The 27,796-nt window shown below is 40.9% G+C and overlaps 1 protein-coding gene across 1 annotated transcript; it reads left to right on the top strand.

The window, feature by feature from the left end:
- Nucleotides 1-566: 566 nt before the first annotated feature.
- triobpb (TRIO and F-actin binding protein b) lies at nucleotides 567-26,386 on the top strand. Its single transcript, XM_079642580.1, has 13 exons — nucleotides 567-993; nucleotides 4,794-4,850; nucleotides 7,210-7,278; nucleotides 7,565-7,654; nucleotides 7,901-8,013; nucleotides 9,767-10,193; nucleotides 12,504-12,750; nucleotides 13,905-14,016; nucleotides 17,630-17,789; nucleotides 19,175-19,267; nucleotides 20,144-20,230; nucleotides 22,863-23,046; nucleotides 25,514-26,386. Exons 1-12 carry the CDS (start codon nucleotides 988-990, stop codon nucleotides 23,022-23,024), a joined length of 1,623 nt encoding a protein of 540 aa, XP_079498706.1. The 5' UTR covers nucleotides 567-987; the 3' UTR covers nucleotides 23,025-23,046; nucleotides 25,514-26,386.
- Nucleotides 26,387-27,796: the final 1,410 nt, after the last annotated feature.

Raw genomic sequence — 27,796 nt, 5'->3', positions numbered from 1 at the left:
TACTGCAGGGTAGCTTGTGAATTTACTCCAGGTGGAACTGAAGTCTGATTTAACACTTGATTATATTTCACATCATTCATCCAAATCTGTAAAGTAACTAAAGGTATTAAATACATGTAGTGGAGTAAAAGTACACCATTTACCTCTGAATTGTAGTGGAGTAGAAGTACAAATTAGCATAACATTTAAATACTCAAGTAAAGTACAAGTAGCCTACCTCAGAATTGTACAGTACTTGAGTAAATGTACTTAGTTACTTTACACCACTGCAAATACATGAAGTGGGGTAAAAAGTACAATATTGGCTTTCAAAATGTGGAAGTATAAACTAACATAAAATACAAATACTTAACGTGAAAGTACAACATGTAAAACCTACTTATACGTCTACTACCTACTTACTTATCAGGACTTGAGTAAATGTACTTCACCACAAACCAGCAATACTTTTACTCCAGTACAATTTTAAATGCAAGACTTCTTCATGTAACTGAGTATGTTTGCACTGCAGTATTTCTGCTATATATCTTGGTACAATGTGTGAGTACTTCTCTGTTTACAGCACCGTGTGGTTAGGTAGGGTGCGCTTGTTTTCTCAACCGATCTTCTCGGATCCGCCCAGGAAGTGGCAGACACAGAGAGGGAGGCAGCGAGAAAACACAGCCGAGAAAAGGAGTGTTACTAGCTGAACAAAGTTGTGAAATTAGCACCTTTTAAAACAACATTCAACCCGTGTTTTCTCCATGTATTTCCCCCTGAAAACTGGACACAGACTCCGCGTTTGACGCTGGTCGGCGGTTCGCTTGATTCTGTTAACATGGGGATGAATGGCGGGGTTTTATCTCATTTCGCATAACGTCGGTTTCCTGCGAGAAAGTGAAGTTTTTACCCTCTAAAAACTGACGAGTGGGATTAAGAGTTTTTTTTTACCCTAAGTAACGGTACTCTTCTTTTGTCTTTATTTTACCCTCGCTGGACCCTGTTATCATGACGGTAAGTTAAAAAGCTGTTTGGTTTTTCCCTGTCACTCCTTCCTGAATGTATTGTAAGCTACTTAAGTACAATTTGTAGCTGTAAAAAGAGTGTTTTTATTTTATGTTACTTTGTTGGCTACTTTTACTCCGCTACATTTTGAAAGCCAATATTCTACTTTTTGCAGTGTATAAAGTCATTAAAATGAGCTCCACATCTACCAGCTGTGATGCACATATTTATAGTTAGGCCTAATGCAGCAATTTAACATATGAGTCTGAATGGGCCATTAAGATTAACAAATGATTTAATCGTGGTACTTTACACGCCAAATATTCTACTTTGTACAGAATATAAAGTAATTGAAATTAGCTCCACATCTACCAGCTTTGAAAAAACACATTAAAGCATGAATAGCTTTAATATAGCAACATTAGTTAGAGTCTGAATTGGGCCATTAGGCTTACAAATTGATTTTACTTATACATATTTTGAAGCTAATACTTTTGTGGTTATACTGAAGTAAGATTTTGAATGCAGGACTTTTACTTGTAGCAAATTAATTTATATTTAATGTATAACATCTGAGTACTTCTTCCATGACTCTACACACAGAGGTATTCAGATATGTCTTTGAAGTAAATGTGCCAATAGTAAATTGGGAAAATACTCTGTTACAAGTAAAGTCGTTTTAAGTGTCCATGGAAAAGTACTCTCTGTGCTTTAGGTCCAATTTCAGAATCATATAAATTACTGGATTATGATATAAATGTGTCTTTCAGATCACTTTATATACTGCTTCTGAATATCTTTACCTATACACCAACGTCTATGTTTGAGTTTATATCTACCTTGTCTAACAATCTGAACCTTTAAATTAACCAGTAGACTTAGGTACTTCTTTATACACAGACACTTCACATATATGTTACATGTTCACACATACTCTGCAGGAGCTAGCCGTTTTTTGGTTGATGCTTTTTGTGTATGTTGAAGATTTTTCGATGTTCTTTTCTGGTACAAGTTTATTTGGCTCAAGGGATGTGCAATTTATATATAACTTGAAATGTTTCTGTCTGTTTTCCGTGGAGTTACCCTGATGAGCTGTAACTGTACTCATGCTGTGTTGCTTCACCTTGTGTTGTTTACAGTAGCAGAAGAGTCATTAGCCGTTAGCTTGTACTCTAGGTGTCAGTCTTTACAGCCAGCTGTGACACGTGTTTACAAACAGACGCTGTCAAAACATTAGTAAAGCTTTCTTGGCAAAGTAACATAACAAATATTGCTTCTCCAAACCGTTATAATGCTGTATGTGTCAACACAATGAGTGCATGTACATGTATCATTGGCTTAGGAAAGGTAATGTACTTTAACTAAACAGCATGTTTTAATAGGCATTCTGGCATTAAAGGGGCCCTATTATGCTTCTGGGGGTTTTCCCTTACCTGTAGTGTGTTAAACTAAAACGTCCCATACAGTTTCTCTCCCCCCACCAACTGAAACACCTCCATTGGACTCCTTTGTTTACTTCCATAACATCATGACATCAATATGTAAAATCTAGCGCTCCAACACATTATACGTGATAGGCTAAGGGGCGGGACATCTCTAAGCAGTTGACCAATTACAACAGAGCCGGCCAGCTAACCAATCAAAGCAGAATGGGCTCTGGTTTCAGACAGAGGGTGAAAAGAGGTGCTGCAGCACAGACAGTATGATAAAAATAAAGAGCTTTTTGAACATTAAAGCTGGAGACATGTCACAGTAGAAATTATTTGGCTTATTTGAAGATAATGCAGTAAGACTTAAAATGTTTTTGGCATATTGAAATCTAATATGCTTGTAGGATTCTTGCTTTTTGAGTGTCTATCTTCGTGGTTGAGTGCACTTTTTGTAAGTTGCTTTGAATTAAAGCGTCTCAAAACGTCCCCAGAGTTTGACCCCCTTCTCTCTGTCGCTGACCTTTTTAAAGCGAGGTCGCTGATTCTAAAACACATGACAGAAGAAGCACTGTGGCATCAGGTAGATTCAGAGCAGATGCTGCAGGACTGTTCTTCCTGGGTCCTGCTCATGTAACCGCTCTCTGACCTCACTGTGGGCATGTATCGACTGGATAACATTTCATGAATTCATGATGAAGTCTGACACATTATGCTCCAGTGGTCGAGCACTTTGAGCGGGGATCTTATGAGAAGAGTCCCTAAAACAAGCTTCCTTTTGTATTATAAATCGAGATTAGAGCTGCTTGTGTATTTGTCGGTTAATCTGCGGATTATTTCCCAAATAATCCAAAAAATAACTTGTCAGAAGAGGCTGCAAAATGCTGATCTGTGCTTCCCAAAGCCTAAGAGCAGATGACGAGTTTCTTGTTTGTCCACAGCTCGAAACTCAATCAAAACTATGAATTTTTTAACAAAGTAGTTGATGTTTGGTTTAAAAACAGTAACGTTTTTATATAATATATAATTAGTCAGAAAATTGGTAAATAAAATGCTGATTAAAGTTTCCCGAAGCCCAATATGTACTGTCATAAAGGAGCAAATAAACAAAATCCGAATACTTTATTTTCCCGGGATAAATTGTGTTTTGTGTAAAAAAATAGTTAAAAGATATTTAAATTATAATTTGCAATAAAAAACCTGAAAATACTAACATTTAAAAATCTGGAACAGTGGAATTTGTACTTTTTATTTCTTTAATAGTTACTCAAAATGCTTCAAGATTTGTGTGTGTGTGTGTGTGTGTGTGTGTGTGTGTGTGTGTGTGTGTGTGTGTGTGTGTGTGTGTGTGTGTGTGTGTGTGTGTGTGTGTGTGTGTGTGTGTGTGTGTGTGTGTGTGTGTGTGGTGTGTGTGTGTTGTGTGTGTGTGTGTGTGTGTGTGTGTGTGTGTGTGTGTGTGTGTGTGTGTGTGTGTGTGTGTGTGTGTGTGTGTGTGTGTGTGTGTGTGTGTGTGTCCACATCAGGTATATCAGGTTATAATTGTAGTTGTACACAGATATCATCTTAACCCAGTAATGCTAGTTTACACGGTCTATTGAGAGTCACCAGGCCTTCACATGACCGCAGCGTAGATTAACTTTTGTATTCTGTTCAGGGTAAAACTGGGTCGTACTTTGGCTTAAAAACAACACCAGGAAGAGAGAAAAAACACAGACATGATAAGAGATGAGAGTCCTATTAACAGAGAGGGAAGTGAAAGGAATGATGAATTCAGAAAGAGATTTAAAAAGTGAGGAATGTACATGTTAGTGAGAGATAAGAGAAGTGAGGAATGTACACTGATCTTAATCTGGGATCTCCACATTTTTTGATTGAAGTTTCTCCACAGCAGAAACTGGTTTACGGTCTTTGTGGCAGAATATGTCCGCAGCATTGTCTCTTTTACTTCATGAACAATGATAAAGAAAGGAATTATGGTTGCTGTTATTTAGCTTGTAAAGAGATGTAACTATATTGAGTTGTCCCCACCCTGCGATAGCTTCTGTCTCCTCTCTCTGTGAATCCTTTGAGGCCTGCTCGTGATTGAAGGTCAAACAAATGACTGACCTTGACGGATAAAGACAGCACACACAGTTCCTTCCTACAGTCAACTTGTGTATATATATATATATCACTGTCCTGCAATCAGCTTCTAAAAGTCTGAGTAAGGCTGCTTTCATTCAAGGCAAACGTGGACATGTTTCTTGTCTTGTTTGATTCTTTATACAAAGCATGAGATTGATTTTGTTTGATTCTTTATACAAAGCATGAGATTGATTTGAAACAAAGTCATAGCTAAGACGAACATGGAGAAGAGGTCACTAACATCCTGCTTCCCCTCAGCCTGACCTCCTGAACTTCAAGAAGGGGTGGATGTCCAAACTGGACGACAGCGGAGAGGTAAGAGCAGCTATTGTACTCAAATATCATCCTCTTCCTCCATCTTCATCTTCCTCCATCTTCCTCCATCTTCATCTTCCTCTCTCTTCCTCAATCTTCATCTTCCTCCATCTTCATCTTCCTCCCTCTTCCTCCATCTTCATCTTCCTCCCTCTTCCTCCATCTTCATCTTCCTCCATCTCCATCTTCCTCCATCTCCACCTCTTCCTCCCTCTCCACCCTCCCCACCCTCCTCTTCACCACCCTCCTCTTCCTCCCTCTTCATCTTCCTCCATCTTCACCTCCCTCCTCTTCCTCCCTCTCCCCCTCTTCCTCCCTCTCCACCCTCCCCACCCTCCTCTTCCTCCCTCTCCCCCCTCCTCTTCCTCTTCCTCCCTCTCCACCCTCCCCACCCTCCTCTTCACCACCCTCCTCTTCATCTTCCTCCCTCTCCCCCCTCCTCTTCCTCCCTCTCCCCCCTCCTCTCCCTCTTCCTCCCTCTCCCCCCCTCCTCTCCCTCTTCCTCCCTCTCCCCCCCTCTTCCACCTCTTCCTCCCTCTCCACCCTCCCCACCCTCCTCTTCCTCCCTCTCCCCCCTCCTCTTCCTCCCTCTCCCCCCTCCTCTCCCTCTTCCTCCCTCTCCACCTCTTCCTCCCTCTCCACCCTCCCCACCCTCCTCTTCACCACCCTCCTCTTCCTCTTCCTCCCTCTCCCACCCTCCTCTTCCTCCCTCTCCCCCCCTCCTCTTCCTCCCTCTCCCCCCTCCTCTTCCTCCCTCTCCCCCCTCCTCTCCCTCTTCCTCCCTCTCCACCTCTTCCTCCCTCTCCACCCTCCCCACCCTCCTCTTCACCACCCTCCTCTTCCTCTTCCTCCCTCTCCCCCCCTCCTCTTCCTCCCTCTCCCCCCCTCTCCCTCTTCCTCCCTCTCCCACCCTCCTCTTCCTCCCTCTCCCCCCTCCTCTTCCTCTCCTAGCTGTTAATGAGAGGCTGTGTGTAAGGTGATAGCAGCTCATTCTCACAGCTCTGCAGGCAGAACAGCTGTCTCTCAGAGCTCCAGTGATGAGGAGCTTCTCCTCACACACTGCTGTTGATATGCAGCCTTACTGCAGGCGTTGCATATTCAAACCAGGGCTGAAGAATTTGGAGAATGAACCTCATTTGAACTGTTTTCATTGACATTGCAACTGCAAGTGATGCATGATATTGTAACATGGTTATTTTCATGAAACTATAAATGATCGTGGGTGTGGTTTTGAAGAGAATATGTCTCATACAAAACATTTCTTTAAGTGTGGACATTACCATTTGTAGGCTCAGTCATCTCTACATCACTACAATACTTAATTCACAAGATATTTTAACTTATATTTTTTCCTTCATATAGAAAACTGCTTTTGGATTTAATGCGTACAATTAGTAATTTATTTATCGTCTTTTTTATTCATGTGAAAATATGGGTTTGTATTTCCTAAAGCCCGCGTCACACTGTCCCGAAATTGACACCAGATGGACACACGATAAAGGAAATGTTCAAATTCGGCTCTGATCGTAACAACATCGGGCCATTCGTGAGGGCATCTTAAGCCATCGTATGACCGCCGGTGGAGTTTCTCAGGCTCCGGCAGCAACTTCGTGAGCGGTGCCAAAATCTTTGGCATGCCAAAAGATTGCCGAACGACCTTGTGAAGGTTCTTTTTCGTGTCAATTTTGCCCTTCGTAAGGCACTCTTGAGGGCATCTTGTCAAATCGTGTGATCATCGGTGCCATCGGGCATTTTTCGCCTCACGAAGACAATACGAAGGAAACAAGAAGCTGCCCGATTATCTTAGGAAGGCAACACGACTACGTGAAGCCCTCGCAATGCCGTCATGTAGCCATCGTATTATAGTACGATGACATCGAGGGCGAGTTTACGCTGTTGACAGGAAGTTATTGTTGCCATGGAAACAACATGACGGAGTGTGTGGTTCGGGTGCCATCGTGTGGCCTTCTGTAGGCATCGTACTTGCTTCGGCTGTTGCTTGGCTGTCGACAAAGCTCGGGGCCATCTTCGTGCGAAATTCACAATTCCATATTCGTGTGTCCATCTGGTGTCAATGTCGGGACAGTCAGTGTGACGGGGGCTTAACAAAGTACATGTATGGATGAACTAGGTCAATCAATAGTAAAAAAAAAGAAAAAAAAAGAAGAATTTTTTGTTTTTTATTTCACTAACACATATTGCGAATGATAAAACTTTAATAAATGGTTCGGCCATAATGCCAATTTGTCTTAATCTGATAATCAAGTAGTAATAGTGTTTTATTATTTGCGTTATCGTGCAAAAGTTCATTCTCAAATCTGATTTTATTCTTGGATTAATTGATATCTTCTTTCTCTAGTGGAAGAAGCATTGGTTTGTTCTGACTGACGCTGGACTGAAGTACTACAGAGACTCGAGTGCAGAGGAGGTTTGTTTGAATGTTTATTATGAACACTTTGATGACCACTTGAAGCGCAACAGCCTGTTGAGTGAAGGTGTTAAGAGAGGCAGCGTTTAGCCATCATGCTCCACAGACATCTCACACTGCACTGTAACTTATAGAATTATATATATGTTTCAATTTGTACTTTCTTGACTTTTTTAAATGTGTTTCTGTTGCACTATATCTTAATTGCTTTGTAACACTCTTTTAATTGCCTTTCAGCTTAAATATGCTTTATAAATAAACGTGCCTTGCTGTGTCCTCTGTACAGAAAGATGAGCTGGACGGGGAGATTGACCTCAAATCGTGTGTGAAAGTGTGTGAGTTTGACGTGGAGAAGAACTATGGGTTTCAGGTACAGGTGAGTGTCTCCGTTACAGCTTAACCCCTCTCATACACCGATTTATTTGTCTATATTCACACCTTTTTGTCTTCCTATCACCACACCCGCTCTCCATTTCCTCTCCTGCATTTATTGTTTATTTTATTATCATGACTCACATCTCCTGCTCCTTTCTTCCTCTCTGTATCCTCTCCCTCTCATCCCAGTTCTGTCGCTTCTTTGTTTCTCCTGAACCTGTTTCTTTTTGTCTCTTTTGTTCCTCAGACGAGGCACTCTTCCGCTCACACTCTGTCGGCCATGACGGCGGGGATCAGGAGGAATTGGATCGAGGTTTTAAAGAAGTGTATAAGACCCAGCAGCTCTCCAGACCTCACACAGTAAATACCTGTTTAATCATTATATGTAAAAGGTTTTATTTAAATATAGATGACCTCAAATGTTGAAAAAAAGACATCGCACACGAGTTCAAAATAAAAATAAACACAGTAAATATAGGCGCTTTCACACCGGAGTACTTTTCCCAGTATAGTTCCGATATAGTTCTTGAAATGTTGCGTTCACACCAAAAAAAAGCCGGAACTAGAACTTAGTTCATGAGAACCTTTCCACCCCCTTTTTAGTGCCTGCTCGAAAGGCGAAAACAGGTTCCTATGTCTGATTGGCTGGGCGGATTGCAAACCACGCCCCGTAAAACTCCCAAATACTTTTGTGAAGCCGCCATTTTATTTTCCTCGCATTAGCATTATTAGCATTAGCCCAGCGCAGAAACGGAGGGAGACTAACTTATGGCAACACAAAAGAAAACATTAGAGCAGTGGAGATGAGGAGGTGTTGGAAGCCAGTCCCCAACTCCGAGGACTTCCGGCCGGGGACTTCAGGTGGCAGTATAACGCCGTGAAGTTCTTTGCGCCCTTCCAGTAAACCCAAAGCAGAAGAAGAAGAAGTGACGTCAGCGGCTTCATTTGCGTGATCTTCCCTCAGGGGACTTATTCCGGTGTGAACGCGATCTGCTCTTTAGTTCATCTGAACTAAAGAGTTCTCATGAACTAAGTAATGGGAACTAAGTACGGCAAAGTACTTGGTGTGAAAGCGCCTTATGAATAACAGGCCCTATCATGCTTTTTGGTGGTGTCCTCTTGGGTTTTTTGTGCATGCAAATGGTCTACAAAGGCTAAAATCCAAATGTCTAATTTCCCCCTGCCTGAAACGCCTCCATTGGACTCCTTTGTTTAATTCCTGAACATAGTGACATCACTATGTAACACTCACGCTTCTATTGGCTAGCGCTCCAACACATTGTAGGTGATAGGCTAAGGGGCGGGACATCACTAAGCGGTTGATCAATCACAACAGAGCCATCCAGCTAACAAATCAGAGCAGACTGGGCTCTGGTTTCAGACAGAGGGTGAAAAGAGGTGCTGCAGCACAGGCAGTATGAGAACAATGAAGAGCCTTTGTTGTGTAATCATAGAGAGAAAGTGTCAGTCAAGATGTATAACTGTCATGGCTTGGTTTTAACATCTCAAGCATTTCAAATACCAACAGTTATTGTATGTTGCAACTTCCTTCCGTAATAAAGCAGCATATTTCTTTGCTTCAGCCTTCCTGCATCGCTCACTTGAGGTGTAGCTGCAGCTCAGGCTGGGTTGAATCAGATAAGAGGCTCTGTTACTCACATGTACTAACAGCTTTGACCCTTAGAGTATAATTCTCTGTCTACTTTGTCTGTTAGAGATGAATGACATTTTCATGAATCCACCAGGAGCACTGACTCATGGCCAGCTGCGCCTCCAGGGTTCATGTTGAGGCTTTGTGTGCTGTCCACGTATTACACTAACCTTGGTGACTAAGTGATGGATTACTTCTTTATTTCATATAAAAAGAGTGGTGCAGTGATGATTGATTTTTGGGGATTTTGGAATTTTGGAATATTGCAGAAAATAAGATCTGTGGCAATCGCACGTTGAAGATTAAATGTGGCTCTGAGTTTAGCACTAATGCTTGAATGCTAACTCATTTAGGACTCAATCCTGCACCAATTCTTAGGATTTATGAGGTCAGAAAAATAAGAAATAATGTTTTGATTCTTCCATTTGTCTTGATTTATTGTTTGTATTTCTTCTTCTCCAGATTACCAGACGGCAGCAGTGATAAGGAGAACTCTCATTCCCGCTTCCTGCAGTCGTCCCGCCGCCCGTTGTCCCGTCACGCCGATCCTCCCTCAGAAGCCCCGCCCCCGGCTCCTCCCACTCACCGCAGGTTCGACTACGTGGAGCTCTCTCCGGTTCCCGTCCCCGCCGGGCAGAGAGAGGCAGCCGAGGGTCAGGGCCGGGAGCACAGCCAATGGCAAGAGGAGAGGAACACCAGCAGCCAATGGGAGGCCGTGCTGTCCAGGAAGGGCACCGGCGCGGGATCCAATCAGAGGCTACGCACCGAGCATGACGTCGAGAAAAAGTGGGCTGAGTTCGAACGCTTGCCGCTGAAGGAGATGAGCTCCTTGCCACCAATGGGAACACGGCCTTCCAGCCAGTCAGCCAATGAGGCGCTGCAGAGGGAGGTAGTGCGTGGAGATGATTTCTTTCCAATTTGCACATTTATAAGTAAAATGCAAATTAACTCATCGGTTCGGATGAAGTTAACATTTCCTCTTTCCGCCTGTTAACACTATAGCCACTGTCTTTTCTGACCTGCTCTTCCTCAGTGTTTTCCATCGAAAATATGCAGAAAAAAACAAAAAAGTAAGATTAGCCTGGATTACAGTGAATGTGATGACGTTTTGAAAAAAAACTTATTTTGACTGATATTGTAACTGCGATATGATTCTTGATGTTACTGTGGAAAATATAATAAGAAATAATTACAATTATCATGTTTTTTAAGAGAATATGGATCAAACTAGGATTTTTAATTAGGTGTGTAGCTCCACAATACTTTATTCAGATATTTTCACATATGCTACCTGTACTTGGGAAACACTGCTGGATCTCCTCTGTTCTTCTCTGTGTGTTGTGATGTGCAGCTTTGATTTGAACCTGTTTGAAGTCTCTCTACACGGGACACTGGGCGAAAAACTATTTATTTTATAAACAAGAGATGTTACGTTCATGCCAAAGACAGTTGATGTGCATTCATTCTTTAATTAAGCTATTATTAGCCTTTAATGAGAGCTGAATGCTGCCTTTGTGTTCAAGCTTGAGTCTAATCAGGCTTTGAAAGGTCAGCAGGGATTGGGGTCAAAGTTTAAATGATTTGAACTTTGAGCAACAACACAACACAAAACCTCCTCGTCATTAGTTCGTGCATAGAAAGACTCTGTGGTGCAAAGTGGTTCTGCCAGTGATCAGGTGTGGAGAGCGTGTTGGCAGTGGGACAATGGAAAAGAAGATTACATGTTAATTAAGTCGATCAAGTTTAAAAGTCAGTGAGTATGAAAGAAATATTCCTACTGTCAGTTAAGCATTGAAAAGCATCTCCTGTCTTTATTTTACAGCTGTACGATCTTGACAAATAACTTATTGTGATTACTTTGACTGACACTGCAATTTAGAACATAGTAGTACGTGTTGCCGGGCTATTTAATCGTTTTACATCATGCAGCCTTTTCTATATATTTTTTTAACTACACTGAATAATATGTATTTGTCTCGAAGGACATTGTCACTGTGGGAAAAGCACACGTGTGAAGGTTCAAATAATTGATGGCAAGTAAAAGTCCTACATTCAAAAAGATTCAAAAACGTACCTTAGGCCTGCTCGATTATGGCAAAAATCATAATCTCGATTATTTGGGTCAATAATTGTAATTGCGATTATTAAATGCGATTATTCATTGACTTTGAAAACATCCATTGATTGTATTTTAAAACAAATACAAATAATAATTTGAACTTTTTAACTGTTGAATTATACGTTCAGGGTAATCAACTGAAAAACCAATACAAAATAAAATAAATTATACATTCATGTCTACATTTGAATAAATAATATCAAAATAATAAATACCAATAAACAAGATCAACAAACATGTTGCAGTGCACTGTCACAACCTGAAAACTCCTTAACATATAGCCAACATTTTGGTAAAACATATTCCGCTCAGTTAAACATTAAAGGCTGGCCCACCGTCATGCTCCAGAAGTAACAGGAAATAAATGTTGAACTACAATTTAAGACCAAATAAAAATGTTTTGGCCACCATGGCAAATGCTGGTAGGGCTGCTCATGCCATCTCTTTCAAATGTTTTGCTAGAAACTAGGGCTGCTCGATTATGGCAAAAATCATAATCTCGATTATTTGGGTCAATAATTGATATCACAATTATTAAAAACGATTTACTTTGGAAACATCAATTTATTGGATAAAAAAAATGTGAACAGTATGTTTTTAACAGTTGATTACCCTGAGCTTCAAGTATAACTCAACTGAAAAACCAATAAAAAAAAATATATAAAAAAAATAAAAATTAATAATAAAAAATAATCGTTATATTTCGATTACGTTGTTTTCGTAATCGTTGCAAGCCATAATCGTAATTGCGATTAAAATACGATTAATTGAGCAGCCCTAACGTACTTAAGTAAATGAACATAAGTGTACACAAAATGTAGTCAAAGTATCAAAAATGAAAAGTACTCATCTGCAGAAACGTGAGATATGAATACATAGGACATTATTAGATTGTAAAGATGGAGTATTGGACGAGTCCAAAAATGTGATTCCCATAAAATGTAGATTACAGCCCTAATTCACATGCTAATCCTCTCTCAGGCATCCCACTGCCAACACCACAATCTCATGTAAACATGCTGATCACATATTACCCCCGTCGCTCAGTGGGCTTTACCTCCGTCTCTGTGTTTCTCTCAGGTGGCGTCACTGAGGCAGCAGCTACAGCAACTACAGGGAGGAGGAGGAGGAAGATTGGGAGGAAGAGGAGCAGGTGTGAGGGGGGGCTGTGGTCCGGAGGCTCCGTGCGGGCGCAGCCTGTTGGCCATGGACCAGGCTCACCACCAGGCTCTGGAGGAGCTCCAGAGGCAACACGAGAGGCAGGTGAAGCAGCTGGAGAGCGAGAAGGAGAGGCTGCTGACGGAGGAGACCAGAGACACAGCACGAGGTCAGGACACTGAGAGGATACTTTCAGCTCACTTACTAAATATATCTTATTTGTACCTTTAAGTTAAGTTCATATGATACGTTTGTCAGAAATGGGTTGTAAGGTATGGAGGACGGAACATGACTTAAGTATAAATAAATAAATAAATAAATGTGTAAATAAATGTATATGAAGAAATACAGGAATAAATAAATGCAGAAATAAATAAATGACGAAATAAATGCAGAAATAAATAAATGTTTAAATGAATACACAAATAAATAAATAAAAGAATAAATAAATGCATAAATAAATATGGAAATAAATACACCAATGTATAAATAAATAAATAAAAGTCGAAAATAAAACAGGACACACGTTATTATATTATATATCTTTCATATATTTTTACATTTACGCGACATAGGCCTACATTTATTTATTTATATATTTATGTAATACCTTCAAGGCAGGGTTTATTTATGAAGCACATTTCAACAACAAGGCAATTTGAAGTGCTTTAAAAAAATAATAATAAAGAGTCTCTACAACACAAAATAAAACACGTAAAGTATAAAACCCAAGAATAAAAGTAGGTTATTGCAGTGTAAGATTTGATGAGTTGAACACACCTGTCGGTCGGAGACACAGCTCTGAATCTGGTCAGAACACTGAAACACTCCTGGGAAGATCTGTAGGGAACTTTGAGCTCACTTACAAAATATGAGGAAAGTCAAAGTGCTTCTTGATCCTACGGAGCCATTACCTTTTGGTCATATGATACATTTGTCGGGAATGGGTTGTAAGGCAAGCTATTTCAAAACAATGCAATTCAAAGTGCGCTACAAAAACTATTAAAAGCCTTAAGACATGGTGTAAAAGAAACACATTCAGGAGAATCAAAACAAGTTTAAATAGAAGAAGTCAGGTTTAAAATACAAGAATACAAGTTGGTTAGCGCAGTGTAAGATTTGATGAGTTATGGGATTTAGTAAAAGGCAAAAAGAAAAGTCTGATTTCAAAGAAGTGTCAGTCAAGGGTCAAATAGAGTTCACGGTTTAGCTTTGAGTAGGAAGGAATGGGTTGATCTTGTGGCCTTGGGTTGTTTCTGCTGATTGTGTTGGACATGTAGTTTATTTTTTAATTTGTAGTAACATCTTCCTTGTGTGTTTCAGTGATGGAGGCTTTGAAGAAGAAACACAGAGACGAGCTGGAGAGAGAGGTGGAGAGAGTCAAGAGGCTGGGCAGCGGGGGGGTGGATTCACACACTCTGAGAGCACAACAACAGTAAGCTACTTCAAATTCACTTTTACAAACTCCTTCCAAAGAGCCTGCCCTCAGATACTAAAAACATAACTGGCATATAATCAACCAGTCCTGATGTCAATCTGTCAAATTGGATTTGCATAGCCTAATATCATAAATAACACATTTGTCTTAGGGGCCTTTACATTCAATTGAATGATTTTTCTTTTAGACATGAGTGCTGCTTACAGATAGAGAGAAAGACTATCAGGAGATGAGACGTGAAATATGAAAGCTAGAAAAGTCATATTCATCAAAGCCTACAGCGGGTAACTAGGGGCTGGTTCAAGGTGAGCCGGAGCCAGTCCTAACTATAAGCTTTACTTGAAAAGAAACGCCTAATTATGACACAGCAAATAAAAGTTACAGGGGGTCAGCGGGGTCTTAAAAAGTATTAAAGGTTGATCAATCAATTTAGTGAAAATTAAGGCTATTAAACAGCATTTCCCAAGGTATTACATTTTGTATCTTGTTTTCAGTAAGTATATAAATTGTCCAAAGAGGTTGTATTCTACAGTCTGCCTGAATGTAATCATTGCGTAGGTGTGTAGTGTGATTCTGTGTACTTTATTTATGGCATCCCGTTGGATTTGACGTCATCTGAACAGGACATCGCACGCTCACTGCTTGATAGCACGAGAAGCTCCGTTTACGCCGGTTGTTAAACAACATCGTTATGGGGAAATGCAAGTCTGCGTCCAAATGGTTGGAAGATAAGGAGGAAGGACAATCAATACTGTATATAGTCAATGTGAGGTAAACTGTGTCGCCAAGGTAACCGGTTAGAACTCCAAGTGGAGATGAGGTCTTAAAATGTATGGAAAGGGTCTTTAAAAAGGTCTTAAAAGTCTGAAAAAAAAATCTGACTTCAGGATTCCTGCATATACCCTGAGTTAGCGTTTTTATAAAATCCCTGCAAAAACCCAAGAAATGAAACTTTTCTAAATGCTCTTGTGTGAGCCTTTCTTTCATCCCGCCTTGAAACTAAACTCAAGCTGAAGCCTGGCCCCGAGTCTCCCCCAGTGCGGCCAGCAGGGGTAATTTATGTGAACAGCTCTCTTGTGCTTTAAAGAGGGAGTTCTCTGGCCTCTGAAGTGTTTTCAGAGAAATAAAAAATGTGCCGACTGAACAGCAATCCTTGTTGAATGGAGGCCATTGCCATCGGCTCTTAAGGAATGCAGAAGAATTCAGTCATGGATGAGTTTCCCTTTGTGAGCTTCACAAGGCCTTTGAAAGAACGACGCTGCTGCTGCCACTCGACCCTGCATTTTAAGGCTTATCTTTTTTGCCTACTCTGCGTTTTATAGTCTTTATCCGCTGTGCATGCTCTTCCTTATTTCTGCGGTTGTCGGTCGTGACCAGTGGAGTATTTTAAAACCGCAGGAGGAAACAGTTGCGTAATAAAAATGGAACAAAAAAGTCCTTCACAACATGTTGATATTATTAGATGTATTCAATACTATGTATACTTTTACTTTAGAGGTATTCAGTAGCAGAGGGCAGAATAAAGGAGACACACTTTAAAGGAGATGAATTACAAGATGAACTTTGGTTGTTTATGTATGACGTAGACAAAATAAGTCGTACCATTGGAGCAGTGCTTTGACTTTTTATTGTCATTATGTTGTACAGGTGCTATGTAACAACATGGTTTCTCTGCATTTGACCCATCCTAGTGTTAGGAGCAGTGGCTGCCATTATGAAAGGCGCCCGGGGAGCAGTGTAGAGAACGTTGCTTTGTTCAGGGACACCTCGGTAGCACTTGGTCTTGCCGGGACTTGAACTGGTGACCTTCCAGTTGCCAAGCCAACTCCCGATGGACTTCGCCACCAACTTGATCTACTTGGATGTTTATGTACATTTTTTTTAAAGGTCCCATTTCATGGCCATTTCCACTGATCATAATTCCATGGTTGAGGTCTACTAGAATAGATTTATATTGTGCAATTTTCCAAAATTACTTTGGTTTCTCATACAGCATCTCTGTAAACTACGTGTATTCACTGAATTTCACTCTCCGCCTTTAACGGCTCGTTGTAGCTCCAATAGCTCCAGCCCCCACCCTCCCTGTGAGCACAGTGTGCTCTGATTGGTCGGGACGTTGTGAATCGCGCTGAGCTCCGTGGAGGTGTGGTTTCCTTGTTTAGCGATACACAGAGAAACACATCCAAACTCATCCTGAGCACACACAAAGTCACAGCCGAAGTAAAAACAATAAGTGTGGCTTGATATTGAGTAAGAAAAAGGTTGATAAACGCTGTGAGAATGGGTCTGCAGAGAGAATGGGTCTGCAGAGAGAATTTCGCCGCGATCCCAACTGTCTGTTATCAGCCTGCAGCCAGGGAGGAGAGATCAGCAGAGCTGCCTGCACTGAGTGTGTGTGTGAGGAAGTCCGTGGATTGGTCAGTTTGGACCAATCAGCGGGGGCTTAACGTAACGGCTCCACGGATTGGTCCATTTGGTTCCGGGAAGCGCATGACATCATGAGTTACCCGGAAGAATCAATGGACAGTGACGTATCTCCAACGAGGCGTTTTGGGGAGGTATTTTCTGTGTTAGAGTTTTACTCGCTACAGGGTGTACTTTGAGGGTTTTGACTCTGCAGACCGTTTACATGCAGAAAAACCTTCATAACACACAAGGGGGCGGGTAATAACCAGAAAAGCATGACATGGGACCTTTAATATATTTAATATATATAACATATTAAAGGTGGGGTAGGTAAGTTTGAGAAACCGGCTCGAGATACACTTTTTGTTATATTACATGGAATGCTCTTAACATCCCGATAGCAATGAATATCTGAAGTGCTTTGACAAAAAATCCATTAAAAACATTTCATCTGTGGAAGCCGTGGCGCTGTAAAAAGCACGACCAATCATCTGAGCCGGCCCGGCTAAAGTAACTGGATGGCCTACCTGCCTGTCAGCCTTTCATCTGTGCACAAACTTATCTCGTGCCCTCATTGGTCATGTGCGCGTTCGTGTGTGTTGGAGGAGGGGCTCTGTAAGGAAGTGGCAGATTTCTTCCGGCTGTGTATTTTCAAATTCTCGCGCACTCGAGCTGGTTTCTCCAAAACTACCTACCCCACCTTTAAGTTAAAGACACAGATATTGGTATTTTTATTTTATGTTTATTTGCTTTAAAAAAACACGGGGAAAAATCAAATGTTGGTCTTAAAAAAAGTGATGGAAAGAAACAATTAGTAAGTGCTGTTTATAATATTCTTATCACAGATAAGAACAATTAAGAAATGCTACAAAACCTAATTAACAAACGGTGATTTTCAGTTTTTATTTTACAGATGTTTTTAGAAATATAATCTGTGTTGACGATGCTTTTTCATCAACTGTAGGTTTCAAAACGTCACCCTCTCAGCAAAGATACAATTCTATGATAAAAAAACCTCTTTATTTTTAATCCTGTAATTGTTTATTGTTTCTTTTCTAATTTGGCTGCACTTACAGTAAAAAGAAAGCAGGTAATGTGACGCACATTCTGTTATCGTTTGAACCTCCTGCATGCCAGTTGTTTCTCCTTTCTGTGACTTGGTTAGATTTCTACCCCTTCACAAATCTATGTTTCCTCTGTGCAGGTCGGAGACTCAGGCTCTGCAGAGGGAGCTGGCCGGCCTCTCTGAGCGTTACTCTCAGAAATGTCTAGAGGTGAACCGATCGGAGCAGAGCAGCGCTGAGAGAGAGAGGGAGATCAGCCGCAAGGAGAGAGACATGGATCAGCTGAGGAAGGAGAACCAGGTGAGACATGTTTAAAACTAGAGAGACATGGAGCAGCTGAGGAAGGAGAACCAGGTGAGACATGTTTAAAACTAGAGAGAGAGAGACATGGAGCAGCTGAGGAAGGAGAACCAGGTGAGACATCTTTAAAACTAGAGAGAGACATGGAGCAGCTGAGGAAGGAGAACCAGGTGAGACATGTTTAAAACTAGAGAGAGACATGGAGCAGCTGAGGAGAGAGAACCAGGTGAGACATGTTTCAAACTAGAGAGAGAGACATGGAGCAGCTGAGGAAGGAGAACCAGGTGAGACATGTTTAAAACTAGAGAGAGAGAGACATGGAGCAGCTGAGGAAGGAGAACCTTCCTCTCAAAGTGAAAGATGGCTCTCCTTGATGTTTAACTTCTCATTTATCCCGAGGTCTTGGCGTGAAGTTATCATCATCAGATTTCACAGTGTGATCCTGAAATATAGCTGAACAGTTTTATGGACCGTGTGAATATCTGCCCCAGGAGTAAAGCAATGCATGATGGGAAGATCATGCATTGAGCCGTGTGTGTGTTTCTATCTGCAGCTAATCCATCAAACTACTGGACCATCAGCCTCATGTCTGATCTGTGCTTCCCAAAGCCTAAGAGCAGATGATGAGTTTCCTGTTTTGTCCACAACTCGAAACTCAATCAAAACTATGATTTTATTTTTTTAACAAAATAGTTGGTATTTGGTTGAAAAACACTAACGTTTTTATATAATTTATAATTAGTCAGAAAATTGGTAAATAAAATGCTGATTAAAGTTTCCCGAAGCCCAATATGCTCTGTCATAGAGGAGCAAATACACAGAATCCGAATACTTTATTTTCCCGGGATAAATTGGGTGTTTGTGTAAAAAAATAGTTAAAAGATATTTAAGTAATAATTTGCAATAAAAAACCTGAAAACACTAACATTTAAGAATCTGGAACAGTGGAATTTGTACTTTTTATTTCTTTAGTAGTTGCTCAAAATGCTAAATCACTTTAAAAAGTTCAAGATGTGTGTGTGTGTGTGTGTGTGTGTGTGTGTGTGTGTGTGTGTGTGTGTGTGTGTGTGTGTGTGTGTGTGTGTGTGTGTGTGTGTGTGTGTGTGTGTGTGTGTGTGTGTGTGTGTGTGTGTGTGTGTGTGTGTGTGTGTGTGTGTGTGTGTGTGTGTGTGTGTGTGTGTGTGTGTGTGTGTGTGTGTGTGTGTGTGTGTGTGTGTGTGTGTGTGTGTGTGTGTGTGTGTGTGAAGTCACTGTTGTATTATGACACTTGAACATTGCATCCAGGTGCCTGACAGCTGCTGTAAATAAAAAGTCTCTACTCTAACCTACCAATGTATTCCAACCTACTCGCATCATTCATTAAGACAAAACATTTCTCTGTGCAGGACCTAAAGGCTCGCCTGGCGGAGGAGATGAGTCGAACACGACCTGCTAACACGTCTCAGAGCTCAGAGGACAGGACGCCCTGTGAGCTGGAGGTAACCACTCGTACTGAGTACTGCTGGCGTCACTTCCTCAATACAGACACACGTCCCATCAGATGTGCACAAGTGTGACACCTGGTGCAAAACATGCTGACGTGTCAACAAGAGACGGGAAGAAAAGTCAACAAGGCAGCTAGCTCTCTGCCTGTCTATAAATAACCCCAGAACAATCCATGATATACGTTCTAGTGAGTTAAATACACAGCAGATAAAGAGAGGCAAGGCAGGGTTATTATACAGCACATTTCAACACAAGGCAATACAAATAAAACAAGCTGGAGACGGGTATAAAATACAAGTATAAAAGATACAAATATTTGGAAACAGATTGAGAAACCACTGGAATCTCATTCTCCCAATAGTAGTAGTATAAGTGTAGCCTAATATTTATTTGCAATTGTGCCGAAATACAACGTTTCAAAAGAATAAATACATGCAAAGCAGCTTTAGAAATGAAATGTCTCCGTTATGAATGAAGCTTTCTCTTCTGCACAACCCTATTATTTCCTGTTTACCAAAGCAGTGTTGCAGCAGTTTGGAGAACACAAAGGGAATCTCACGGTAAACAGAAATTAGCCCGAGTTTTGTACAAAAGAAATGACAGAGAACGCCCACGGTGTTTCTCATAAATCAGCCAGGACACAAGTGCTCTCTTGGGGACTGACGTGATAATTCTAGCCATTTAGAGACGAGTGCTTTCTCTCTCTCTCTCTCTCTCTCTCTCTCTCTCTCTCTCTCTCTCTCTCTCTCTCTCTCTCTCTCTCTCTCTCTCTCTCTCTCTCTCTCTCTCTCTCTCTCTCTCTCTCTCTCTCTCTCTCTCTCTCTCTCTGGCAGCAGATGATGACCACGCTGTTGTTGTTTTTCTGCCAGGTTCTTCTCAGGGTGAAGGAGAACGAGATAGAGTATTTACACAAGGAGATCAGCTGCCTGAGGAACGAGCTGCAGTTTCTAAACACGGTATGTTGTGCTTTCTTCTGTCAACCTCACACTATTAGATGAATTACGGGCAAAAGAAATCCGTGTGTGTGTGTGTGTGTGTGTGTGTGTGTGTGTGTGTGTGTGTGTGTGTGTGTGTGTGTGTGTGTGTGTGTGTGTGTGTGTGTGTGTGTGTGTGTGTGTGTGTGTGTGTGTGTGTGTGTGTGTGTGTGTGTGTGTGTGTGTGTGTGTGTGTGTGTGTGTGTGGTAAATCGTTACTTCTTTCAACAAGGTTATTCACATGTTATTATTAAAATTTAATTTGATTTAACCTTTCCATAAAACAGAGGTTACATAAAATGTTTGTGTATACTATACTGTATGAATATTGTTCATTTTAAAAACACATGCGTTTGGGTATCCAGGTTTTTTCTTTCATAGTGTTCATAACAAGTCATGCAGGACTAACATGGTCCAGTATCTGGTTGATGAAGTTATAGTGGAGGCAGGTTGAGGACCCTCCCGCTCCTCTCCTCTCTCAGATCTCTGCACTAGCTACCAGTAGCTTACAGAATCCATTTTAAAGACTTATAAAGCATTAAATGGTTTGGGACCCCAATATATGTCCGACATGCTTCTCTGTTACGAGCCACCCAGAGCTCTGACATCATCGGGGCGGGCTTACTCATTGTTCCCCGGCTCAGAACCACGTTTTTTACCGTGAGTAAATTAGTAAGCAAAGTAAGTTTTGCCGTGAGTGAATGAAAGTCTTATTTCTTCTTAAGGTCTGCAGTGAAGCGCGTGCCCACTGTGCGACTGTCAAGGATAAACAACCTGTGGCCGCCGAGCCAGTCATGTGGATGTCAGTTTTACACATTCTGAGGCCGCCGTGCCTATGTTTTTGTTTTCACTGCTAGTTTATGCTTATGTTTAATTAGTTAAATTAAAAAATAAATAAAATCATTAATGAAGTTTCAGCTCAAACCCAACGCTTAATGAGTCTCCCCTGGCCCACCTACATTTCTCCAGGCCCACCCACACAATCATTCCTGGCTACTAGGGATGCCAGCGATTTTTCGAATATTCATTACAGTCTCCATAATCGAAAAATATTTTTTTGAATTCGATTTTATTTATATATATTTTTATTATTATTTATGTTTTTCTTTTTTTTCCTGGCTTAGTTTCAACCAAAATATAGACTAATGCTAGTAATAGTATTAATAATTGTAAATGGCCATTGGTCACACCACCAGTTTGTTTTACTGTAAACTTGGAGGAAGCCAGCAGAGCAGGCTGCGCTGCTACACCCCCCCCCCGCCCCCCACCCCCCTCCCTCTCCGTCACACGTGCGATTGATTTGTTGGCGATATACAGGACACAACTAAAGATGAACAAAGCGGTACGTTCAAAGAAGAGTTCCTCGTGGATCTACTTCAAAGTTCGAACTGACAAGTGCAAATGACAGTGCACATGTTTGCAGGGCATGCCCTGACCAATTTGCTGGCGCCCCCCCCCCCCCCCCCACCAAAATGCAGACACTCACTATGACCTGCGCATGCATGCACGGTTGTGGCATGACCACCAAAACAGAAATATATGGACACAAGATGCGTGCCAATGTATTTAGTATCCTATCCATTTGAACATGATTTAAGTGGGGGGTGGACCTAACCCCCTCTTGGGGGTCCGGGGGCATGCACCCCCGGGAAGATTTCTTTTTTTAATATTGAAGTTAAAAGCATCAATCTGGTGCACTTTGAGAGCAACATTAAGAGATCTATGGATACATCTCTCAACACCAATATGAAACAGAACTGTAAACAGATTTTCTTTTTATTTATGGATATTTTACAAATCACTCCCCTTTTAAACTGTATTCTATTAATAACAACTTTGTTTTACTGTCATATAGTATTTTATACTATAAGAGAATAGATGAAAATCTATTCTAACTAGCTATAATGATCATTTAAAGGTGTGCCTTTACCTCACTGAGCTGAGGTTATCAGAGCCTCTCAGTCTTTCAGGAAAGAGCTCTCTAAAGCTCTCCCCCCGCGGCCGCTTACACAGTAAATTCCAATGTTAATAAAAATTGTATACTTTTTTTGGGAGTTTGATTTATTTAAAATTAACACAAATACAAAATTAAAACCTATAATTCGACACTAAACCATGATTTCAAAAAAAGAACTATTTCACCTAAACCTCTGGTTTTTACTGGGGCTGGGGCGGTTCAACTTGATTTGGGGGGGTTGGGTCTGCGGCGGTGGCGAATAATCGATTAATATTCGCCAGGGCTGTCCGATTTTCGAATTTGATCCTGGTCCGTTCCCTTCTGGCTACGCCACTGCCTCAAATGGAACAAACTTCCAGAAACCCCGAGGTCTTCACCAATGCTGAGTTCTTTTAAGTCGAGGCTAAAAACACGACTTTTTACAGCTGCTTACCCAGAAGCCTTTTAACTTGTTTTAGCACCTAACATATTTACAATGTTGTTTTTAAACTATCTCTTGTATGCATGTTTTTTATGACTCTGTTATTCCATGATGTTTATTTATTGTGTTCCTCTCTGTTGTCTTCTTGTTAAGTGTTAATGACGATGTGAAGCACTTTGAATTGCCTCTGTGTCTGAAAATGTGCTAAATAAATAAACGTACCTTACCTCTCTCAGGAGAAGCGCCTGGCCTCTGATCGATACACGGAGATGCACGAGGAGCTGAGTGGGGTGAAGGGCCGCAGCGAGAGGGAGGTCCAGAGTCTGAAGGAGCACCTGAGGCTGGCGATGGCCGCGCTGCAGGAGGGCCAGAAGCTGGGGAACAGCCTGGATCACTGAGAGGGGCTGCTGGTACTGACAGGTAGGACCAAGCCATCATTAAAAACTCACCTGTTCTCCACGGCCTTTGACCCCTAGCCCATCAGTCCCCCTGCTTCCACTCCTACTGCTATTTATTTAATTTTAAACTTTATTATTTGCCGGTTTTGTTTGTTTGTTTGTTTGCCATGTAAAGCGGCCTTGGATCCCTTGAAAGGCGCTATACAAATGTAATCTATTATTATTATTAACTTCTTCTTTTGAGATTTTGATTTTCCTTACTTTTGAAAGTTTTCTCATTTACGTTTTGAAATCTATTTGGCAGTTTGTAGTTTTTTTGCAATAAGATTTGAGGTATTTCACCTAAAATGATGTAATTGGTCAACTCACGCTTAAACTAAGTTTGTTTTCTTGTTTCTTGACTTTATATAATAACGTTGGATTAGTTGAATACAAAAAATACCCAAAGAGTTGCCGAATACATGTTGCTAGGTTTCTACTAATCTGAGAACAATTCAAAAGGACATTCTGCTGATGTTCAGGTGTATATCAGTATGTAGTGTCTCTACTTTAAAGAGTCCTCTCCTGCTGATGTTCAGGTGTATATCAGCATGTAGTGTCTCTACTTTAAAGAGTCCTCTCCTGCTGATGTTCAGGTGTATATCAGTGCGTAGTGTCTCTACTTTAAAGAGTCCTCTCCTGCTGATGTTCAGGTGTATATCAGTATGTAGTGTCTCTACTTTAAAGAGTTCTCTCCTGCTGATGTTCAGGTGTATATCAGTGCGTAGTGTCTCTACTTTAAAGAGTCCTCTCCTGCTGATGTTCAGGTGTATATCAGTATGTAGTGTCTCTACTTTAAAGAGTCCTCTCCTGCTGATGTTCAGGTGTATATCAGTGCGTAGTGTCTCTACTTTAAAGAGTCCTCTCCTGCTGATGTTCAGGTGTATATCAGTATGTAGTGTCTCTACTTTAAAGAGTTCTCTCCTGCTGATGTTCAGGTGTATATCAGTGCGTAGTGTCTCTACTTTAAAGAGTCCTCTCCTGCTGATGTTCAGGTGTATATCAGTATGTAGTGTCTCTACTTTAAAGAGTCCTCTCCTGCTGATGTTCAGGTGTATATCACAGTATGTAGTGTCTCTACTTTAAAGAGTCCTCTCCTGTTGATGCTCGGGTGTATATCAGTATGTAGTGTCTCTACTTTAAAGAGTCCTCTCCTGCTGAGGTTCAGGTGTATATCAGTATGTAGTGTCTCTACTTTAAAGAGTCCTCTCCTGCTGATGTTCAGGTGTATATCAGTATGTAGTGTCTCTACTTTAAAGAGTCCTCTCCTGTTGATGTTCAGGTGTATATCAGTATGTAGTGTCTCTACTTTAAAGGGTCCTCTCCTGTTGATGTTCAGGTGTATATCAGTATGTAGTGTCTCTACTTTAAAGAGTCCTCTCCTGCTGATGTTCAGGTGTATATCAGTATGTAGTGTCTCTACTTTAAAGAGTCCTCTCCTGCTGATGTTCAGGTGTATATCAGTATGTAGTGTCTCTACTTTAAAGAGTCCTCTCCTGCTGATGTTCAGGTGTATATCAGTATGTAGTGTCTCTCCTTTAAAGAGTCCTCTCCTGCTGATGTTCAGGTGTATATCAGTATGTAGTGTCTCTACTTTAAAGAGTCCTCTCCTGCTGATGTTCAGGTGTATATCAGTATGTAGTGTCTCTACTTTAAAGAGTCCTCTCCTGCTGATGTTCAGGTGTATATCAGTATGTAGTGTCTCTACTTTAAAGAGTCCTCTCCCGCTGATGTTCAGGTGTATATCAGTATGTAGTGTCTCTACTTTAAAGAGTCCTCTCCTGCTGATGTTCAGGTGTATATCAGTATGTAGTGTCTCTACTTTAAAGAGTTCTCTCCTGCTGATGTTCAGGTGTATATCAGTATGTAGTGTTTCTACTTTAAAGAGTTCTCTCCTGCTGATGTTCAGGTGTATATCAGTATGTAGTGTCTCTACTTTAAAGAGTCCTCTCCTGCTGATGTTCAGGTGTATATCAGTATGTAGTGTTTCTACTTTAAAGAGTTCTCTCCTGCTGATGTTCAGGTGTATATCAGTATGTAGTGTCTCTACATGTCTCCATGCTTTAATCTTCAAAAAGCTCTTTATGTTTCTCATACTGTCTGTGCTGCAGCACCTCTTTTCACCCTCTGTCTGAAACCAGTGCCCAGTCTGCTCTGATTGGTTAGCTGGCCGGCTCTGTTGTGATTGGTCAACCGCTTAGAGATGTCCCGCCCCCTTTTTGGGGTTTTCCCTTTCCTGTAGTGTGTTAAATAGGTTTTAATGCTTGTTAGTGGTCTGTAAAGTTCTCTCACACAATAGAGACACAAAATACAAATAGAAACCTGGAAATGAACATAATAGGAACCCTTTAAAGACTTGTCACAAATATGTATTGAAGCAGAATACTTTAATTACTTGTTTGAATGTGTATTTTATATTGAATTATTTTTTGTTTTTCATTGTTTTGCAGGTGTGTCTGCTTCCAGGTGACTGAATCGAAGACAGAAACGCAGAGGAGAAGATAGTTGGAGTTCCAGTGTTGTCGGGACCAAGATAGTGCCTTTAGTTTTCAGTCCTTCTGCCAATGAGCAGCATAGAGCTAACAGCTGGTTTTATTACACTGGGCCACACACGATAACATATATAAAACTGCACTTTTTTATTTCTTAATTTGCTTCTGCTTGCTTTGAGTGCAAGCATGTATGAGAGCGAATTTGGTCTGAAAACTGGAATATTTGTTGTCTTTTTTTATCAGGTATTGTAGATAAGGAAGTGTCATTGCATCTGTGATTTCAGCAACACAGTTACATACGAGCTACTGTCTTCTCACTATGTTGTACAGCTTTTTTAGTCGTGTTTACTCTGTGAAAAGGACTTCATCAATTGCTTTAATTATTAACTTTTTTTTTTACCTGAAAATAAGTTTTTGTTAATAAGAAATTCGGGATGAATACAGAACAAGACAGCAGACGTTTCTAACTCCTGGCAGGCTGAATTGGAAGTGGATCAATGTTTTTATACAAATTCAAGCACGACTTTCTTTGCTTGTAAAAGCTGTTGAATGAATGTTGTCCCACATGTTTTTATTTGAAAGTCTGAGAAGCAGCAGGCTTCCAGTTTCCCCTGATCATTGTTGGCATAATTATTTTGTGCCACTAACAAAACAAATGACAGGTGTTGCATCGATGAGCCAATCTTTTTTATTGACAGTATGAATTGTGATAAATAGACTTATCTACCTGTCTTTTTTGCTAATATTTTCATATTTAAAGTACTGTAGAGCCCGTTTCGTCTTTGTAAATTATACCGTTTTTTTTGCAATCAATAAAATAAATTCAACAAACACTTTTGTTTTTATTTAAAGGTCACCTATCATGCTATTTTTAGGCAATAGCATAGGCCTCAGATATATAAAAAACATGTCTATGAAGTGTTTTGCTCAAAAGACCAAACAGATCACTCTTTCTAGCCATGCCTCATATCCCTCTATTTCACTTCCTGTTTCAAAAGTGCTGATTTGGGGTATAAAGCTTTTTTTTTTAAATAAAAGAGGAGGGGGCTGAGCTCATGCGGGACCCGGCAGCTACTGTCTAATCTAAATACTGCGGTGATGAAACGCCATATCATGGATTATCAAGGATTATCTCTGAAACAGTATGGAGCTCAAAGGCTTTCTCTCTTGCCGGTTATACCACAAGGTGAGTTCCTTTTTATTTCCTGCTTCTTCACACACATGCTCTCCAGTACAGGTTAGCTCTGAGTGTTAGCGATGCTAATGGAAACACCGACCATATTACGTCCAAAACAGTCGGGCATTGTTTCTGATAGCAACGTTTCTGATAGGGCCGTGGGTCCACATTTCAGATATTACGTCATTTAAAGTAAAATATGTGGCATCTTTATTTGTACATTTTTGTATTATAATACAAAATGATCAATCCCTGACATTTTGTGAATCATATGGCAATTGCAATAACTATAAGTAAGTCAAAAATATTCACAATTAGTTATTTACTTTCCTAATCCTTTAGCCCAGGGGTGTCCAAACTACGGCCCGGGGGCCAAATGCGGCCTGCGGACCATTTTGAATTGGCCCTCACTCAGCAAATAAAAAAAGTATAATTACTTAAGTATAATAAACTTCTGCTTGTGTTATATACTTCTTAAATATATATGTTAAACAGCAGTGGCGGTTGGCCCATAGGGGCCCTAAGGGCACTGCCCCCCCTCTTCCCACATGTTTGATTGTCATTAAAAATAAAATAGAAAATATATTTAAAAGAAATATTAATTTTTAGGTAAGTATAGTTTAGTTGGTATCAGTACAATTTATAATCTAAAATAAAATCTCGTTTAAAATTCTGTTGCGATGTCTAAAGTTACTGATAAGTCACATTTCCTGCCTGGCGGCCGCATAACTCCTTGCCCTCTCTCGTCCGGGCGGTAGAAAGGAGCCCTCAGCCAGAGCAGCAGCAGCCAACAAGCTGACGGTCGCTATCTGTAAACTATGCCGCCGAAACCTAGTTTCAGCCAATCAGCGTCGTCAGATCTGATGGTCATAGGGCGCCAATTTCAGCGCCCGATGCAGTCTGTGAGTTGTTTGGACTCGTATCCAAGGTGACTCTACAGTAGTTGATGAGGATGGCTGCGTGTGCAGGTGGAGTCTCCGGACCTCGGTCCCCGCCCAATCTGATTCAGCCAGCTCTACCCTTTCAGTGTTTCCCCTAGGATGGAGTCATAGCAGCGGTGCTAA

This window comes from Notothenia rossii (genome assembly GCF_949606895.1).
Source record: "Notothenia rossii genome assembly, chromosome: 8".
Classification (NCBI taxonomy): domain Eukaryota; kingdom Metazoa; phylum Chordata; class Actinopteri; order Perciformes; family Nototheniidae; genus Notothenia; species Notothenia rossii.
This window is presented reverse-complemented; position numbering and strand designations above follow the sequence as displayed.